Here is a 19,603-nt window from a genome sequence, read left to right on the forward strand (position 1 = left end):
GGGGCCACACACACCTGTCGGGAGGGCTGGGCCCCCGGGGGGGGGGCGCCGCAGCCTCCGCCCCGCCCCGGCCACGCCCCCGGCCACGCCCCCGCCCGCAGCCCGCCGGCCCTTCCGCCTCACTCGCCTGCGCCGCGGAGCCGAGCGGGACGGGCGCGGGCCATGGAGCGCGCGGCGGGCAGGGAGCTCGCCCTGGTAAGGGGACGGGGGCGGGGGAAGCCCCGGGCCCCACGTCACTAGTGACCCCGCAGGGCCAGAGATTCCAGGCGTCCACCCCTCGCTCGGGCCCTGATCCCTCACCCCACGACGGACCCGTCCCCACTTGGGGACCCCTGCCCGGGAAAGCCCCACCTCGGGGTCCCAGCGCGTCCGAAGGCAGAGCCGCAGACAGAGCCCCGTGGGGGGACCCGGGGCGCCCCGCGGCCGTCCATCCATCCCCTCACCACCGGGAGCGGTTCACCGGGGGCGCGGAAGGGACTCCATCCCGAGTCGGGGCGGGCCGGGGGGCCAGGCCGGACCGCGCGGCCGGCGGGCGAGGCTCGGGGCCGCGCTGAGCTCGCCGCCCGGTCCAGGCGCCCGTGCAGGACTGGGGCGAGGAGACCGAGGACGGCGCGGTGTTCAGCGTCTCCCTGCGGCGCCAGCGCAGCCAGCGCGCCAGGCCGGGAGCGGGGCCTGGGGGCGGCCAGGTGAGGAGGGGTGGGGCCTGGGGGCGGCCAGGTGAGGAGGGGGCGGGGCCTGGGGCGGCCAGGTGAGGAGGGGCGGGGCCTGGGGGCGGCCAGGTGAGGAGGGGCGGGGCCTGGGGGCGGCCAGGTGAGGAGGGGGCGGGGCCTGGGGCGGCCAGGTGAGGAGGGGGCGGCCAGGTGATGAGGGGGCGGGGCCTGGGGGCGGCCAGGTGAGGGCGGGCGGGGCCGGGGGCGGCCAGGTGAGGAGGGGGCGGGGCCTGGGGAGGCCGAGTTGGGGGGCAACCAAGTGAGGGAGGAGCCGGAGGGACGGGGCTGAGCCTGTGACCAGGTGAGGGCCTGAGGGGCGGGGTGGGCAGAGGGATTGGGAGGAAAGGTGAGGTTTGCAGGCGGCCAGGTGAGGGGAAAGGAAGGGCCTAGGGGCTGACTGGAGAGGGAAATAAACCCAGGAAATGGGGTGGGGCGGGGGGGGGTGATGCGTATCCAAGCGGGACCGGGGAGGGGGGGCGGGGGGCACTCAACCAGGTAAGGGCAGAACTGGACGGCAGAGTCTAGGAAATCCAGGCCTAGCGGGCCTGAGCGGGAAGGAGGGGCGCGGGGGAGGGGGGCTTAGAAGCGGCTGGGTGAGGGTGGGCGGGGCGAGGACATGGCCCATGAAGCCCGCCTGACCCGCCGGGGAGACAGCCAAGGCTCGGGCGAACTAGAGTTTGCAGGGGATTGACCATTTGTGGAGGGACCGAGATTCTGAGAGACCAGTGCTCAAGGTCAGATTCAAAAGAGGAGCTAGGAAGCCAGGAGGCTTACGCCTGTTATCCCAGCTGCTCAGGAGGGTGAGATCTGAGAATCACAGTTCAAAGCCAGCCCAGGCAGGAAAGTCCATGAGACTCATCTCCACTTAGCCACAAAAAAATCTGGAAGTAGAGCTGTGGCTCAAGTAGTAGAGCACCAACCAGCCTTGAGCAAACAAAGCTCAGGGTCAGGCCCCGACTTCAAGCCCGAGTACCAGCGCTCACACACACACAAAGAGGAGCTAAGGATTGATGTAAGGGGAAATAGGATGCTTGGGTTCTCCCCTGGCATCTCATTACCCTCTCTGTTCTCCCCCTTTACAGACTAGCAACCCTGGCACCACCGATGCCTTCCTGCACTACCGCACCAGCAAAGTGCGGGCCCTGCGGGCAGCCAGGCTGGAGCGGTTGGTGCATGAGCTGGTGTCTGGGGACCCAGCCCAGGACCCGAGCTTTGTACCCGCTTTCCTGGCCACCTACCGGGCCTTTGCGCCCACCGCACTTGTGCTGGGCTTCCTGCTGCCCCCTCCTCCCCCGCCCCCACCTCTCAGGTCAGTAGCCATCAAGAACCTTCAGTGTTCCCGCCCTCAGAGCTTCACCTGTGGCCCCCTTCCTCAGGTTCACAAGCAGGAATTCCAGGGATAGGCCAGTGGCTCATGCCTGTAATCCCAGCCACTCTGGGGAGGCTGACATCTGAGGATTGCTGAGGTTCAAAGACAGCCTGGGCAGGAAAGTTCATGAGACTCTTATTTCCAATTAACCCAAAACAAAACAAACACAAACACAAAAGCGGAGTGGAGGTGTGGCTCAAGGTAGAGCACCAGCCTTGAACATAAAAGCTCAGGGACACGCGCCCAGGCCCTGAGTTCAAGTTCAGAGAAACTCCTAGCCCTCCTCCTATCCCCTTTTAACATTTCCCAGGGTAGAGAGCAAGACAGATGGACAAGATCTGAGCATCACCAAGAACCTAAGGTTAGTCTTCCGGCCAGTGTGGGGAACACGGGGATCCTCAAAATCAGAGATCACCCCTCAAGGCAAGGGCTGCAGAGCTAGCTGACCTGAGGGTTCAAGACTGGGCCTCTGTACCTTGCCTGGTGTCCTGCAAGCTAGGGTGGGAGTCTCCAATGGGCGGCGGGGAGACAGAGTGAGGGGGTCCCAGTCAAGCCCACCCCTCTTTTGATCTTAACCCAGACATGGGTCAGACTCTAAGTGGTCCCCACTTATGGGCAGGGCTGTGGTGTCCGTGCTGGGCTCGTGGCTCCAGGACCACCCTCAGGATTTCCGAGACCCCCCTGCCCATCCAGACCTGGGCACTGTCCGGATCTTTCTGGGTTGGGCAGCTCCAGGAGGAGTTGAGGCCCAGGAAGCAGAGAAACTTCTGGAAGAATTTTTGAAGGAGACTGAACGAGAACAGGAAGAAGAAGAGCAGTCTGTGGCCCGGGCAGGTGAGGGGGTTTCTGTGTGTGTGTGTGGGGGGGTGGTTGTGTGTGTGTGTGTGTGTGTGTGTGTGTGTCTCACTGTCCTTTCCACTCAAGGCTGGTCTTTTAGCACTTGAGCCACAGCTTCAGCTTTTTGCTGATTAGTGGGAGATAAGAGTCTCATGGAGTCAGGTGCCCGTGGCTCACGCCTGTCATCCTAGCTATTCAGGAGGCTGAGATCTGAGGATTGTGGTTCAAAGCCAGCCCGGGCAGGAAAGTCCGTGAGACTCTTACCTCCAGTGAACCACCAGAAAACTGGAAGTGGCGCTGTGGCTCAAGTAGTAGAGTGCTCACCTTGAGCTGAAGGGCTCAGGGACAACGCCCAGGCCCAGAGTTCAAGTCCTACAGCTGACCAAAAAGAAGTCTCATGGATCCTCAGACCTCAACCCCCTGAGTAGCTGGGATTACAGGCGTGAGCCACCCTGCACCTGGCTCCCTCAATTTTATTTTATTTTATATTTTTCAAATCTCTGTGAATTTAGGAGAGGCGGGTCCGGAGGGTCCTCTCCCTTTACTCCTCAGTGCTAGCTCCAGGAGCAGGAAGCTCAAGGATTAGCTGGCTGAATAATAGCATTTAGCTTAGACTATCATCTTCCACCGAGGAGTGCTTGATCTGATCTCTGTCCCTAAGCCTCACCTCTAATCCCCGGATTAGACTCAATTCAGGGCCACGATCCTCACAGCTTTACTTCGTGGCAGCCGCTACCCTCAGTTCCATTTGTGTTTTTCTCCCCTCCCTCCTGGTGACTAGCTATCTTCCTCCTCTCACCGCTGTGTTTCCACTGCTGGTCTCTAAATCGTGAGAGCTGTGCACTCCACCTTAATAACTGCTAGCTAGCCCGCCGTGTTATTGAAAGTTAGTTAGAATTAGTTAGAATTGGCTCCCGCCTGTCATCCTAGCTACTCAGGAGGCTGAAATCTGAGGGTTCAGTCCAAAGCCAGCCCAGGTGAGAAAGTTTGTGAGCCCCTTTATCTCCAGTTGATCAGTAAAAAGCTGGAGTGAAGCTGTGGCTCAAGTGGTAGAGTGCTAGCCATAAGCAGAAAAGGCCAAATGACAGTGAGGGGCAGCACCAGTCCCAGCACCAGTGGGTGCGCATACGCATACGCACACACACAGAGTTAAAATGAATTACTGCCCTGGCCACATTGGCAGTGCTTGGTACATCCAGGAAATTCCATCCATGTCTTTCTGCAGGCTCCTTGAGATCAGAATTTTTAAAAAGATCATTTATTGAGCACCTACTGTATACCAGGCTCATTTTTGAGGTTTGAATTCACACTCTGCACCTCCCATTCTCCTTTGGCTGTTTGCTGGGCTGGCACTCTAGCATTTGAGCCAGGATTCTAGCATTGTTTTTTTGCTATTTTTTTGGTGCCAGTCCTGGGGCTTGAACTCGGGCCCTGGGAACTGTCCCTGAACTTTTTGCTCCAGGCTATAGTTCTAGTTCTTGAGCCACAGCACCACTTCTGACTTGTTTTGCTGGTTAGAGGTACAAGTCTCAAAGACTTTCCTGTCCATGCTGTCTTCGAACCTCAGATCTCAGCTTCTGAGTAGCTAGGATTACGGGCAGGAGTCATGATGAAACACTGGAACAGATTTTAAATCTTCCATGTGAATTTTTGCTACAGAAAAATTCAGATATGTACAAAAGTAGGAAAGAATAGTAAAGAACACTCAAACATTCACATACTTATTGCTGGCTTTCAATAGTTACCCACCTATGCCGGGTGTGGTAGTGCGTGCCTGTAATTCCAGCACCGGAGAGGTTAATTCCAGTAGAATGATTCAGGCACTTGAGTTATTAATTCCAGCAGGAGGATTCTGGATTCCAGCTCTTTCCGGGATGTATGTTGAAAACCACCACCACCACAACCAATTATTGCTTTGACCAGAAGAACTTAGTTAAGATGATTTTAAAGCAAATATCAGACCTAATTTCATCTCATACTTAAGTATTCTGCATAGGCAGCTCTGACAAGAGCTTGTTTAGTTTCTTCAGTGCTGGGGATGGAATCTGTGTGTGTGTGTGTGTGTGTGTGTGTGTGTGTGTGTGTGTGTGTGTGTGTGTGTGTGTGTTACTGAGGTTTGACCTCAGGGCCTTTGCTTGCTAAGTAGGTGCTCTGAAATTGCATCTATACCCCCAATTTTTCTTACTTTCCTTATATTTCAAATAGGGTGTTGAATTGATGCCCTTGCTGATTCAAGTCATCCTTTTTTTTTTTTTTGGTCAGTCATGGGGTTTGAACTCTGGGCCTGGGCGCTGTCCCTCAGCTCTTCAAGGTGAGTGCTCTGCCACTTGAGCCACAGCACCACTTCCGGTTTTCTGGTGGTTTATTGGAGATAAGAATCTCACGGACTTTCCTGCCTGGTTTGGCTTTGAACCTTGTTCCTCAGATCTCAAGCCTCCTGAGTAGCTAGGATGACAGATGTGAGCCACTGGCGCCTGGCTATACAGGACTTTTTTTTTGGGGGGGGTCCGGTCGTGGGGCCTGAACTCTGGGCCTGGGCGCTGTCCCTCAGCTCTTCTGCTCAAGGCTAGCGCTCTACCACTTGAGTCACAGTGCCACTTCTGGCTTTTTTCTTTTTGCTTATGTGGTGCTGAGGAATCGAACCCAGGGCCTCAGCCATGCAAGGCAAGCGCTCTACCACTGAGCCACCTTCCCAGCCCTATGCAGGACTTTTATGATCCTTGCAGGACTTTTATGATCCTTGCATTCCTGGGTAATTTGTAGATGAACAAGGTGGAAATGATAGCAAGCGGATTTTTTTTTTCTTTTTGACGCCACTAGTCTTAAACAGTACATTTGGAGATTGGGTGATTTAGAATTCTTCATCTTGGGCTGGGAAGGTGGCTCAGTGATAGAGTGCTTGCCTCACATGAATGAGGCCCTGGCGCTGTGGCTCAAGTGGTAGAGCGCTAGCCTTGAGCTGAAGAGCTGAGGGACAGCGCCCAGGCCCAGAGTTCAGGCCCCACGACAGGACAAAAAAAATAAAATAAAATAAAGAATTCTTCATCTTTTGGGAAAGGAAGAATGCAATTTTCAATGTCACCACTAGAGAGAGCTGTGGTTGAAACACAAGTTTTTTAAAAAAATAATTTTCTCCACACTTTATAGCAGTCTGGTTTGCCTGATCTCGTTTGATTTAAAAGGAAAATCAAGGGGCTGGGAAGGCGTCTCAGTGGTAGAGTGCTTGCCTCATATGAATGAAGCCCTGGATTTGATTCCTCAGCACCACATATAAGCAGAAAAAGCCAGAAATGGGGTTGTGGCTCAAGTGGTAGAGTGCTCGCCTTGAGCTGAAGAGCTGGGGGACAGCGCCCAGGCCCAGAGTTCAAGGCTCACAACCAACAAAAAATAAAAATTAAAAAAAAAAGAAAAGAAAATCAAGAGCTGGCCACCGGTGGCTCACTCCTGTCATTCTAGCTACTCAGGAGGTTGAGATCCTAGCAGCAAGGTTTGAAGCCAGCCCGGGCAGGAAAGTCTGTGAGATATACCTCCATTAAACTACTCAGAAAAGGCCAGAGGTGGTCTCAAGTGGTAGAGAGCTTACCTTGAGAAAAAGAATCTGAGGGATAACAACCAGGCTCTGAGTTCAAGCCCCAGAAGTGGTACCTTTTTTTTTTTTTTTTAAAGATGAACAATCAAGTGAGATTAAAAGGCATGCTCTAGATGGGCGCTGGTGGCTCACGCCTGTAATCCTAGCTTCTCAGGAGGCTGAGATCTGAGGATCGAGGTTCAAAGCCAGCCCGGGCAGGAGAGACCATGAGACTCCTATCTCCAATAAACCACCAGAAAACCGGAAGTGGCGCTGTAGCTCAAGTGGTAGAGCGCTCGCCTTGAGCGGAAGAGCTGAGGGACAGCGCCCAGGCCCAGAGTTCAAGCCCCACGACCAAAAAAAAAAAAGGCATGCTCTACCCGAGTGAGTCTTCACCACCAGCCTAATGGGCAAGTTTGGGTTTGAATTTGGGATATGTATTTTAGTTTTGGCCATATTGGGGTTTGAACTTGTGGTCCTGGTAACTGCTAGACAAGGGCTCTACCACTACAAACATACCCTCTGTCTTTTTTTTCTTTGTCAGTCATGGGGCCTAAACTCTGGGCCTGGGCGCTGTCCCTCAGCTCTTCTGCTCAAGGTGAGCACTCTACCACTTGAGCTATAGTGCCACTTCTGTTTATGTGGTGCTGAGGAATCGAACCCAGGGCCTCATGAATGTGAGGCAAGCACTCTACCAAGGAACTACCTTCCCAGCCCTAGTTTGGATTTTTGACAGAAGATCTCTCTATCCTCTAACTGATGATCTTCCTATCTCAGACTCCTGAGTACTAACTAGGATACCATACCACCATGCATGGCTGTATTTAGTTATTTATTTGTCAGTCATGGGGCCTGAACTCTAGGCCTGGCTGCTGTCCCTCAGCTCTTCAGCTCAAGGCGAACGTCCTACCACTTGAGTCACAGCGCCACTTCCGGTTTTTTCTGCTTATGTGGTGTTGAACAATCGAACCCAGGGCCTCATGCATGCGAGGCAAGCACTCTACCACTGAGCCACCTTCCCAGCCCCTCATGGCTGTATTTATTTATTGCAGAGCTGGTGATCACACCTAAGTCCTGCCATATGCTAGACAATTGGTGTATCACTGAACTACATCCCAAGTCATGCAACTTTCCCTTCCTCCTTTCCTTTCCTTTCCCTCCCCCCTCTCTCTTCTTTCCTTCCTTCCCTTCTTTCCTTCCCTTCTTTCCTTCCCTCCCTCCTTCCCCCCCTCCTCTCTGTCCTCTCTCTCCTCTCTCCTGCATCTCTCCTCTCTCTCTCTCTTTCTTGTCCTGGAACTTGAAGTCTGGGCGCTGTCCTTGAGCTTCTTTTGCTCAAGGCTAGCACTCTACCACTTGAGCCACAGCGCCACCTCCAGCTTTTTCTGTTTATCTGGTACTGAGGAATTAAACCCAGAGTTTGGTGTATGCTAGGCAAGCACTCTACCACTGAGCCACCTTCCCAGCTCATCAGGTAACTTTCTGACAATAATCTTTCTTCTAAAATGAAAAGTCTTAATTTTGATACAACCTCAAAAAAATTGTTATTTTCTACTCCAGTCCTGAATTCTTAGCTTCAGATTCCTGCCCTGCCTTCTTCTTGAAGGTGTAATGAAAGTGTGATTTTGGACAAACTGTTTCACATGTCAGTTTCCCTGTATTGAGAAATGGACAAATAAAACACCTCCCTGCCTAGTGTGGTGATACATGCCTGTAACCCCAGCTCCTCGGGAGACAGAGGCAGGAGAATCTCCAGTCCAGGTCAGCCTTGAGCAAAATTAGAACAGAAAGCAAACAAAAACAGGAAATAAAAGAGATGAGAATATGTTCTAAGTGGCAGAGTGCTTGCTTAGCAATGTGGAAAGTTCCTTCCTTATTGTGCTGAAGAATTAAATTAATCCATGCAATTAATACTTTAAAATAGTCAGAGTTCCTTAAAATATTCCAAGTTCCTTAAAATATTCAGTTCCTTTTACAGGTGACAGAAAAAAAGGGGGGAGGGGATCTTAGAGGGGTTTGGACTTTGTATTTTTAAATTCTTTCTGCAGTTGCTGGAGATTTAGCCTGGCCTGGCCTTGTCTACTCTATCCTCAGCTCAAATTATAAAAGTGTGTGTGTGTGTGTGTGTGTGTGTGTGTGTGTGTGTGTGTGTGTGTGTGTGTGTGTGTGTGTGTGTGTGTGTATTTTAATTTTCTCTGTGCCAGTCCTGGGGCTGGAACTCGGATGCTGTCCCTTACCTTTTTTGTGGTTCATTGGTGAGAAGAGTCTCTTTTTTTGGTCGGGCTGGCTTTGAACCCCTACGCTCAGATCTCAGCCTCCTGAGTAGCTGGGATTACAGGCATGAGCCACCAGTCTCAAATTTGAGTCTCTAACCTGGTCTAATCGTCAGGGTCCCTCAGGACCAACTCCCAGGAGGGCCTGGCTGAAGAGGAGGAGGAAGAGGCCGGGCAGGAAGGCCCGGAGCTCCTGGACTTCAGCGAGGACGAGGTGGCCGAGCAGCTGACCCTCATAGATGTGGTGAGGACCCCGGGCTGGGGCAGAGCGGGGTGCAGCGCAGGGGCCGGTTACCACACGCGGCCCCATCCCACCTTCCTCCCCCACACAGGAGCTCTTCTCGCGCGTGCGGACCTGCGAGTGCCTGGGCTCGGTGTGGTCTCAGCGGGACCGGCCCGGAGGCGCAGGTGTCTCCCCGACCGTCCGCGCCACCGTGGCCCAGTTCAACAAGGTGACTGGCTACGTGCTGGGCTCGGTGCTGGGGGCACCGGGCCTGACCGCGCTGCAGCGGGCGCAGCGGATCGAGAAGTGGATCCGCATTGCCCAGGTGGGTGGGGCGTAGCTTCTATGCGGGGCGTGGCTTCTATGCGGGGGCGTGGCTTCTATGCGGGGGCGTGACATGGGCTTGTAACCTGGAGTGGGCGTGGCTTTGGGACAGGTCTGTGGTATGGGCGTGGCGTTTGTGGGTAGGGCGTCGTTATGGGCGGGGCTTAAGGAGGAGCATTTGGGAGTGGGAGGAGCCTGGGCCGGGCTAGGGAATCGAATGGCGGGGTGGTCCTGAACCAAGCTGAGTTGGGGGCGGGGCGGGAACTAAAAGACCTGGAGAAAGGAATGGGGGGGTCTGGAGCAAGTTGGGGCGTATGAAAGGGAATGGAAAAGGAAGAAGGTAGAAAATGGATACTTGTGAAGCGGTTCAAGGAGGATGCTACTTACTAGAGAGGCTAGGAGAAGACAAGGCCAGGGGGCGTGGCTCAAGGAGTGTGTGGCTCCAGTGGGCGGGGCTCTGGCTGGCAGGGCTCTGGTGTGGGGGCGTGGCTTTGGTGGGCAGGGCCCCTCAGCGGGTAGGGCGGGGTCCCATTGGGCGTGGTTTGTGTGGGCGTGGCCTTGGTGGGCGGGGCTAGGAGAAGAGCCGGGGAAGGGATGGGGTCAGGGGAATCAGGGGAAGTCTTAGCTTGGCACCAGTCCCTCCGGGGCCCCAGGGTCATCTGGCTTCCGAAGTCACATGATCCCAGTGGCTGTGTCCTGGAAGTCAGCTCCCCGGTGTGACCTGTGTCCCACCGCCCCCAGCGCTGCCGGGAACTGCGGAACTTCTCGTCCTTGCGGGCCATCCTGTCCGCCTTGCAGTCCAACCCCATCTACCGGCTGAAGCGCAGCTGGGGGGCCGTGAGCCGGTGAGCCTGGGGAGGGGGTGGCGCTGGGGGCGGTGGAGGCGTGGGGACCCCCTCCCCGCTCCCCAGCTCTGACGACCATCCCTCTCTCTTCTCCCCACCAGGGAACCATTATCCACTTTCAGAAAACTTTCACAGATTTTTTCCGACGAGAACAACCACCTCAGTAGCCGGGAGATTCTTTCTCAGGTTTGGATGGTTCTTGATCCAGTAGATTCCAGAGGCAGGAAGGGGACTGTGTGTGTGTGTGTGTGTGTGTGTGTGTGTGTGTGTGTGTTGGTCCTGGGGCTCCAACTCAGGGCCTGAGTGCTGTCCCTGAGCTTTGTCATTCAAGGTTGGCATTCTACCACTTGAGTTACAGCTCTACTTCTGGCTTTTTGCTGATTATTGGAGATAAGAGTCTCAGAGACTTTCTTGTCCCTGCGGGCTTTGAACCTCGATCCTCAGGTCTCAGCCCCCTGAGTAGCCAGGATTTCAGGCAGAAGCCACATGCTTGACTGTTTCTGTGACACTCAGCAAAAATAAAAGCCTTGACAAAATACAAGAAGTGACAGGAAAAGGTTACTTAAGGCCAGAGTGGCAGCCAAGTGTGGAAAAGGAAATAGGTTCTGGGAATTTCTCTTGATACGCATGAATTTTTAAATGTGGGCCAAGTCTGATTCATTATAGGCAAAGAACGTAGGTTCTAATTGCAATCAGGCTCTGGTTCTTCCAGTGAATTCAGAATAAATGGAACATGGAACCTGCTCGTAAGTCTAGAACATTCTGTTACCCTCTCCTCAAATAGGAAGGCATGTTGCTCTGGTAGGTGGCTATCTAAATGTCCCCACCTTGGAGAGACCCTCCCTGAAGTAAAGGGCCCCCACCATCTGCACACACCTTCCCCTCCTCCCCCTGCATTATTACTAGTCTTTCTGCCTGTGCTATTATGGGATTTATGCTCCTGTGTCTACTGAAACTACTGGTCTCTACATCAGACCTTCTATTTCTCAGGAGGTACTGGGGTTTGAACTTAGGGCCTTGTACTTGTTAGACAGGTATTCTATCGCCTGAGACTCCTAGCTCTTTTCTTTTGCTTTGGGTATTTTTGAGACTGACTTTATCCAGCCTAGACCACAATCCCCTTTTTCCATCATAGCTGGGATGACACCCCAAGCTTTTTCTTTGGTCTAGATGGGCTGGTTTAGAACTGAGATCCTCTCCATCTCTGTCACCTCTGAATAGATAACCGTGCTGTCTGCTTGGTACTCAGCATAGTGCCTGGCACACGGTAAGCCCTCAGTAAATACCTTCTTGGGGAAGGCATATGTTAAATAACGAGGGCTCAAGGGACAGGAAGCTCGGCCAAAGCACCGACTTTGTGCCCTCAGCACCTCCTGTGTGCCTGGCCTTGTTTTTTGCTCCACTGACAACCAGAAGGACAAAGAATATCAGAATATCTACCTTGCAGGGCAACTTATGACTCACGCCTGTAATCCCAGCTACTCAGGAGGCTGAGATCTGAGGATTGCAATTTGAAGCCAACCCCAAGCAGGAAAGTCTGTGAGATTCAACTCCAAATTAACTACTAAAACAAACAAGCTGGCAGTGGAGCTGAGGCTCAAATGGTAGAGAGCTAGCCTTGAGCACAAAAGTTCAGGGACAGTGGCTAGGCCCTGAGTTACAAGCCCCAGGACCCAACATTGAGAGAGAGAGAAGGGAGAGAGAGAGAGAAAAGAGACATGAATCTGGGTACCAGTGGCTCACGCCTGTAATTCTAGCTGCTCAGGAGGCTCAGACCTGATGATTGGGGTTCAAAGCCAGCCTGAGCAGGAACATCTGTGAGGAACATCTGTGAGATTCTTATCTCCAGGGAACCACCAGAAAACCGGAAGTGGTGCTTTGGCTCACAGTGGCAGGGCCCTTGCCTTGAGCTGAGGAGCTTAAGGACAGTGCCCAGGCCCAGAGTTCAAGCCCCACGACTGACAAAAACAAAAAACAAATGAAGATGGGTATTACTGTGGGTATTGAAGAAGTTGAAGGAGACCCTAGGCCAGCCAGTCCTTTCTTTCCCCCCAGGAGGAGGCCACCGAGAAACCCCAGGAGGAGGACAGCAGCACTCCAGGGAGCCTGTCCCCCGTGAGTGTCGTGGTATAGGCTGTGGGGGGAGAGAAGACCCTCAGGCTGAGGGTGGCAGGGTCAGCAGTGACCCAGAGTGACTGGAGCTTTGTGGGGGGGGCTGCAGAAGCTTCCCCCAGGTCCTGTTCCCTATCTTGGGACCTTCCTCACCGACTTGGTTATGTTGGACACAGCCCTGCCGGACAAGTTGAAGGTTTGACCTGCCCCCTGACCCTTGACCCCTGACCCCAGCTCCACGTGCTCCCAACTCAGTGGGCCTCCTCCTGTCGACCCTTGATCCTGCCTTGAACCTCTTGACCCTGGACAGTCCAGCTGAGGTCCACTTTGCCCCCTCCCTACAGGGGGATCTCATCAACTTTGAGAAGAGAAGGAAGGTAAGAGGATCCCAGTGGGTGTTAGGGCCTCAGGGAGGTGGTGGTGATGGGGAGGGGCGGGGCTTCTCACAGGCCACGCCCTCAGGAGTGGGAGATTCTGGCCCGAATCCAGCAGCTGCAGAGACGCTGCCGGAGCTACAGCCTGAGCCCCCACCCGCCCATCATGGCTGCCCTGGAAGCCCAGCGCCAGCTCAACGAGGAGCAGAGGTAATGCCCGCCGCCTGGCCCAGCTGCACCCCTGCCTAGCCTCTCACCCCTCCACCCCTCTCAAGCCCAACCCCAACCTGGGAGGCCTGCCCCCACTTCCTGCCCCAAACTTGGCCCCACCAGACATTATGATGTCAGTCGTGTGGTGTGTGTGTGTGTGTGTGTGTGTGTGTGTGTGTGTGTGTGTGTGTGTGTGTGTGTGTGTGTGTGTGTGTGTGTGTGTGTGTGTGTGTGTGTGTGTGTGTGTGTGTGTTGATGTTCGTCCTGGGGCCTAAATTTACGGCCTGCGCATGCTCCCTAAGCTTCCTTGTTCAAGATAGGCACTCTATCACTTGAGTCACAGCTTCACTTTGGATCTTATTGGGGCCTAATTAGAGATAAGAGTCTCATGGACTTTTCTACAAGGACTGGCCTCAAACCACAATCCTCCAGGCTCAGCCTCCTGAGTAGCCAGGAGTGAACCACCAGTGCCTGGCTCCCATCAGTTGTGTGTGTGTGTGTGTGTGTGTGTGTGTGTGTGGTGTGTGTACCAGTACTGGGATTTGAACTCAGGGCCTCGTTGCTGGTTCCAAGCATTTTTTGCCCAAGACTGGCTGGGTTGGGACTGTGATTCTCAGACTGCAGCTTCCTGAGTAGCTAAAGCTAGCTGGCTTTAACTCCAACGTTGATGTTTATGTGATTATCTGATTCAGCCCAATTGTTTCTTGCCAGCCTATGAAATTCATGACCTTCATCATTGAACCTGACCACTTTTTACCCTGTTGACCCTTGACCCAACTCCCTTGTTGAACTGGTACTGGAGGCGTGGCTCAATGGCAGAGCACCTGCCTCACAGACTTAAGGCTCTGAGTTCAAAACCTTATACAACAAAATAAAAAAATAAGTTCTTGCCAGGCACCAGTGGCTCACACCTGTCATCCCAGCTACTCAGGAGGCTGAGATCTGAGGATCGCCGTTCAAAGCCAGCCCGGGCAGGAAATTCCATGAGACTCTTATCTCCAATGAACCACTAGCAAACCGGAAGTGGCGCTGCGGCTCAAGTGGTAGAGTGGTCGCCTGGAGCTGAAGAGCTGAGGGGCAGCACCCAGGCCCAGAGTTCCAGTCCCAGGGCCCACAACAAGAAAAAAAGTGTCACCTTGTAAATCTCCATGCGATTGGCCTGCCAGGCCATCCCCTTGTCCCTGCTGCCTCGCAGCTCGCATGTGCCCTGACCCACACCAAGACCCAATCCCAACTCATTCACTCCTCTCTCTCCATCCCCCCTGCACCCTGGCCCGCCTTCCCCCATCCCTATTTTGACCCCGTTAGCTACCGAATCTCCCGGGTCATTGAGCCACCGGCTGCCTCCTGTCCCAGCTCCCCACGCATCCGCAGGCGCATCAGCCTCACCAAGCGGCTCAGTGCGTGAGTTGGGGATGGGGGAGGGGAGGGTATCTGAAGGGTCAAGGGTCATGTGAGCCAGGATTGGTGGGGGGGGAAGTCTGCCAATTCTGGCCTCAGTATTCTTTCCTTCCTTCCTTCCTTCCTTCCTTCCTTCCTTCCTTCCTTCCTTCCTTCCTTCCTTCCTTCCTTTCTTTCTTTTCCTTTTTTTCCTCTTTCTTTCCCTCCCTTCCTTCCTTTCTTCCCTCCCTCCCTCCCTTCCTTCTCTTTCTTTCTTTCTTTCTTTCTTTTTTCCTTTCCTTTCTTTTCTTTTCTTTCTTTTTGTGCTGGTCCTGGGGCTTGGACTCAGAGCCTGAACCCTGTAGCGTTGTCGCTCAAGGCTGGCACTTTACCGCTGAGCCACAGCTCCACTTGTGCTTTTCAGTAGTTGATTGGAGAGGAGTCTCATAGCCTTTGCCCGCCTGGGCTGCCCTTCGAACTCTCAGCTTCCTGATGAGCTGAGGATTATAAGGTGTGAGCCGCCAGCTCTCGGCATTACTCTCTGTTCACATTCTCAGGAAGCTGTCTCGAGAGAAAAGCTCATCTCCCGGTGCCAGCCCTGGGGACCCCGCGTCACCCCCCTCCAGGTGACTTCCCAGTTGGTGAAGGGGCTTAGAGAGACAGCAGTGTCAAAGGTCAGAGCAGCCATGCCACCTCAGGCTCTGTGTCTCCCCCCAGTCTGTCCCCAGGCTCCCCTCCTTCCAGTCCTAGAACCAAGGACCCCCCCAGCAGCCCCCCATCCTCTCCAGGGCCTCAGGGCCCCAGCACCAAGGTACCAAGGCCACTTGGGTTTGCATGGAGGACTGGGGTGCCTGGATGCTCTGTGTGTGCGTGCATGCGTGTGTACGTGCACATGCGTGTGTGTGAGAGAGAGACCCTTTCATGTTGTATGGGTGCACAGGATTGTGGGGCCAGTTAGGAGATAGAATGCCTCCTCCTCAAGACCCTGCTTGACCGATCACTAGTCTGGAGTGTATGTGTGTGTGTCTGTCTGTCTGTCTGTTCACACTGGGGCTTGAACTCAGGGCCACAGGCTCTCGCTTGGCTTTTTCGCCCATGGCTGGTCTCCACTTCTGGTTTTTTTTTTTTTGGGGGGGGGTCCAGTCGTGGGGCCTGAACTCTGGGCCTGGGCGCTGTCTCTCAGTTCTTCAGCTCAAGGCTAGCGCACTACCACTTGAGCCACAGCGCCACTTCCGGCTTTTTTCTTTTTGCTTATGTGGTACTGAGGAATCGAACCCAGGGCCTCAGGCATGCAAGGCAAGCGCTCTACCACTGAGCCACCTTCCCAGCTCCTCCACTTCTGTTTTTTGGTGATGATAAGAGTCTCCCAGATTTACCTGCCCAGGGCTGACTTCACACTACCACCCTCAGCTCCCAGCCTCCTGTAGCTGGGATTACAGGCGTGAGCCACCAGTGCCTGATGATTTTTGTCTTGTAGCATAGGATGTCCTTACCAACTTGCAATCCTCCTGCCTCTCTGTCTCTTGAGTGCTGGGATTACAGGTGTGCACTGCCCAGCCCATAACTTGTACATGGTTTGTGAATGGTTGGTGTGGCCATTTGATTGTGTAACAGAGGACTGAGGGGTGTGGATGATGGGCTGATGTATACGTGGGCTTCTGTGCGGGCCTCAGTGTGTGTCCTGGGTATTAGAGAGGGTGTGGTTGTATACTCAGGAGGTAGAGATGACTTTGTTGAAGACACTGGTGGGACCTCACGCAAGCCTGCAGCCTCTTATTTTTGTTGGTTGTGGGGTGTGAACTCAGGCGCTGTCCTGAGATTTTTTTTTTGCTCAAGGCCAGCATTGTACCGCTTTGAGCCACAGCTCCACTTCCAGTTTTCTGGTGGTTCATTGGAGATAAAGAGTGTCATGGACCCTCTTGCCCGAGCTGGCTTTGAACCACGATCCTCAGATCTCAGCCTCCTGAGCAGCTGGGATTGCAGGTGTGAGCTACCGATATGGGGCTTGCTCTCATCCTCCTACAGCTGCCTGTGAGCCTGGACCCACCCGGTCCCCGGTCCCCAGCCCCAACCCTGAGCAGCCCTAGAGTACCCCCCTCAGGACAGCAGAACTCGGAAGCCCGGATCATTCGGGTCAGCATGGACAATGACCATGGGAATTTATACCGGAGCATTTTGGTGAGGGGCTGATCTGGGGATTTGCTGGGTGCAGCCCTGCTCTCTAGGGGGGGGGGGGGCGGAGAACCCCTTCCCTCACTTCCTACTCTTGTCCTGCAGCTCACTAGTCAGGACAAAGCACCCAGCGTGGTCCAGCGAGCCCTAGACAAACACAATGTGTCCCAGTGTGGGTCTCGTGACTACCAGCTATTCCAGGTCCTACCTGGGGACAGAGGTGAGCCAGGGACAGCTTGGAACCTGGGCTGGAGAAGCAGTCTCCACTGGAGTCAAAGAAGAGCCCTGCTGGGTGCAGAGGCTCAAGCCTGAAGTCTTTAGCTAACTGGGAGGCAGAGATGGGAGGATCAGGATTCAAGGCCAACTCAGACAAAAAGACATTCATAACTCCAACTCAACCAAGGGTTGAGTGTGTTATCCACCTATGCGGAGAAGCAGAAGTAGGAGGATCACAGTCCAGGACAGCCCAGGCATATGGGAGACCTAACCTCAAAAATAACCAACGCAAGCTGGGTGCTGGGGATTCGCACTCATCCTCCTAGCGACTCAAGAGGCTGAGATCTGAGAATCACAGTTCTAAGCCAGCCAGGGAAGTAAAAGTTTTCCCTGCCCTGAGACTCATCCCCACTAAACTACCAAAAAAAGCCAGAAGTGGTGCTGTGGCTCCAGTGGTAGAACACTAGCCTTGAGCAAAAGAAGTTCAGGGACAGCACCCAGGCCCCGAGTTCAAGCCTCAGGATCAGCAAAACAAAACACAGCAACAACAACAAAAACAATATAGCTGGGCGCTGGTGGCTCACGCCTATAATCCTAGCTACTCAGGAAGCTGAGCTTTGAGGATCAAGGTTCAAAGCCAGCCCAGGCAGGAAAGTCCATGAGACTCTTTTTTTTTTTTTTTTTGTCGGTCGTGGGGCTTGAACTCTGGGACTGGGCGCTGTCCCTCAGCTCTTCAGCTCAAGGCGAGCGCTCTACCACTGGAGCTACAGCGCCACTTCCGGTTTTCTGGTGGTTTATTGGAGATAGGAGTCTCACGGTCTCTCCTGCCCGGGCTGGCTTTGAACCGCGATCCTCAGATCTCAGCCTCCTGAGTAGCTAGGATTACAGGCGTGAGCCACCAGCGCCCGGCCATGAGACTCTTATCTCCAACAAACGACCAGAAAACCAGAAGTGGTGCTGTGGCTCAAGTGGTAGAGTGCTCGCCTTGAGTGGAAGAGCTGAGGGACAGCGCCCAGACCCAGAGTTCAAGCCCCATGACCAACCAAAAATAGAGAGAGAGAGAGAGAGAGAGAGAGAGAGAGAGAGAGAGAGAGAGAGAGAGAGAGAGAGAGACCCATGGACTGTCTTTCCCAGGCTGGCTTTGAACTGCGATCCTGGGGTCTTGACCTCCCGTGTCGCTATGATTTACAGGCCTGAGCCACCAGGAGGCACTGTATTCATTTACCCTCCAGGGCCTGGGAGCAGGTGGGTGGGACATCCAGAATAACTCAGGTGTCCAGCACGAAGGCCAGGAAGTTGTGCAAACTGGCAAGGGGCTGTTGTCCAAGTTCCCAGAGCATGGCTTGGCGGGGTTGGGGGTGAGGCAAAGGGAAAGACAGTCATTGGGATTCTAGAAGGTTCTCTGGGTCCTTCCTGGGGGATTAGGAAACTTGTGAATGTGCAGTTCTGCCACATCATTTCCACTTCTCTGCAGTGCTCCTGATTCCGGACAATGCCAATGTCTTCTATGCCATGAGTCCTCAAGCCCCCGGAGACTTCGTACTACGTAGGAAGGAGGGGACCCGGCCCACACCCTCTGTCTCCCCGACCTGACCCTTGGGTCCTAGCTCCTACACCATGGAAGTTGGGGGACCTCTGCCCTGGGAAGCCTCCACCTCCTCTTTTTCTTCTTCTTTCTTTTCTTTGGTAGATTGTAGGGCTTGAACTCAGGGCCTGGGCGCTGTCTCTGAGCTCTTTTGCTCAAGGCTAGCACTCTACCACTTTGAGCTGCAGTTCCACTTCCCATTTTCTGGTAGTTCATTGGTGATGAAAGTCTCATGGACTTTCCTGCCTGGAACCGTGATCCTCAGATCTTAGCCTCCTGAGTAGCTAGGATTACAGGTGTGAGCACCAGTACCTGGCTGTGTGTGTGTTTTGTGTGTGTGTGTGTGTGTGCATGTGTGTGGGATTTGAACTCAGGGCTTGGGTGCTGTCCTTGAGCTTTTGTGCTCAAGATTAGTACTCTACTGTTTGAGCCACAGCTCCACTTCTGGCTTTTTTCTGGTTAATTGGACAGGAGAGGATTACAGACTTTCCTTCCTGATCTGGCCTTGAACCTCCATCCTCAGGTTTCAGCCTCTTGAGCAGCTAGGATTACAGGTGTGCATCAGGGCCTGGGCACTGTCTCTGAGTTCTTGCTCAAGGTGAGCACTCTACCACTTTGAGCCACAGTGCCACTTCCTGTTTTCTAGTGGTTAATTGGAGATGAGTATCAAGAACTTTCCTGTCCCAGCTGGCTTTGAACCTGGTCCTCAGATCTCAAGTCTCTTGAGTAGTAGCTAGGATTACAGGTGTGAGTCACCAGCACCCAGCCTCCATCTCTCCCTCTCCCTCTCTCTCTATTTTCTGGGCCTGAGGCTTGAACTCTGGGCCTGAGCACTATCCCTGTATTCTTTTTATTTTACTTTTTTGCCAGTCCTGGGGCTTGAACTCAGAACCTGGGTGCTGTCCCTCAGCTCTTCAGCTCAAGGCTAGCGCTCTACTACTGAGCCACCTTCCCAGTCCTGTTCCTGCACTCTGTTTACTCAATCTCATAGCTAGTACTCTACTACTTGAGCCACAGCACCACTTCCAGCTTTTTCTGTGATTAATTGGAGATGATAGAATCTCACAGACTTTCTTGTCCAGGCTGGTTTCGAACTGTGATCCTCAGATCTCAACCTCCTGAGTAGCTAGGATGACAGGCATGAGCCACCAGTGCTGGGCCTTCATCTCTTCATAGAATCCACTTTTCTCTGTATTCTGTGACGTTCCCCCTCTCCTACCAGACTCTTTCTCTGACTCTTTGGGTGCTAGACCCTATGCAAAATGCAAACCAATAAAAGGAAAGAAAAACTCCAACCCAAATAGGGGGTTGGTTGAATCAAGACTGATGTGGAAGTATTCTGTCCCCCATTTTCCTGGGACCCTTTGCCTCTTTTCTGTGATGTATGTGTAGGACAAGGGAAGAAATA

General features: G+C 53.8%; 1 protein-coding gene across 3 annotated transcripts; it reads left to right on the top strand.

The window, feature by feature from the left end:
• Positions 1–138: 138 nt before the first annotated feature.
• Rgl3 (ral guanine nucleotide dissociation stimulator like 3) lies at positions 139–19,516 on the top strand. 3 transcript variants are annotated; one of them, XM_070002205.1, is made up of 19 exons: positions 139–195; positions 573–686; positions 1,793–2,019; positions 2,390–2,440; positions 2,699–2,913; positions 8,871–8,998; positions 9,087–9,302; positions 10,043–10,146; positions 10,248–10,332; positions 12,202–12,261; positions 12,368–12,454; positions 12,603–12,635; positions 12,721–12,842; positions 14,151–14,246; positions 14,780–14,848; positions 14,940–15,033; positions 16,248–16,400; positions 16,500–16,614; positions 18,085–19,516. In XM_070002205.1, exons 1-19 carry the CDS (start codon positions 163–165, stop codon positions 18,201–18,203), a joined length of 2,121 nt encoding a protein of 706 aa, XP_069858306.1. In that variant the 5' UTR covers positions 139–162; the 3' UTR covers positions 18,204–19,516. The 3 variants fall into 3 exon arrangements, with proteins under 3 accessions (XP_069858306.1, XP_069858307.1, XP_069858309.1); XM_070002206.1 differs by having other exon boundaries at positions 12,748–12,842; XM_070002208.1 differs by lacking the exons at positions 16,500–16,614; positions 18,085–19,516 and having other exon boundaries at positions 14,151–14,242; positions 16,248–16,331.
• The last annotated feature ends 87 nt before the right edge of the window (positions 19,517–19,603 follow it).

This window comes from Dipodomys merriami, unplaced genomic scaffold (genome assembly GCF_024711535.1).
Source record: "Dipodomys merriami isolate MVZ:Mamm:240054 unplaced genomic scaffold, mDipMer1.0.p SCAF_6, whole genome shotgun sequence".
Lineage (NCBI taxonomy): Eukaryota > Metazoa > Chordata > Mammalia > Rodentia > Heteromyidae > Dipodomys > Dipodomys merriami.

Coding starts and splice junctions, on each gene's coding strand:
- Rgl3 (XM_070002205.1), top strand. CDS start 163: ATGGAGCGCGCGGCGGGCAGGGAGCTCGCCCTG. Junction 9,303..10,042: donor AGTGGATCCGCATTGCCCAG/GTGGGTGGGGCG, acceptor CACCGCCCCCAG/CGCTGCCGGGAACTGCGGAA. Junction 12,455..12,602: donor CCCTGCCGGACAAGTTGAAG/GTTTGACCTGCC, acceptor CCCTCCCTACAG/GGGGATCTCATCAACTTTGA.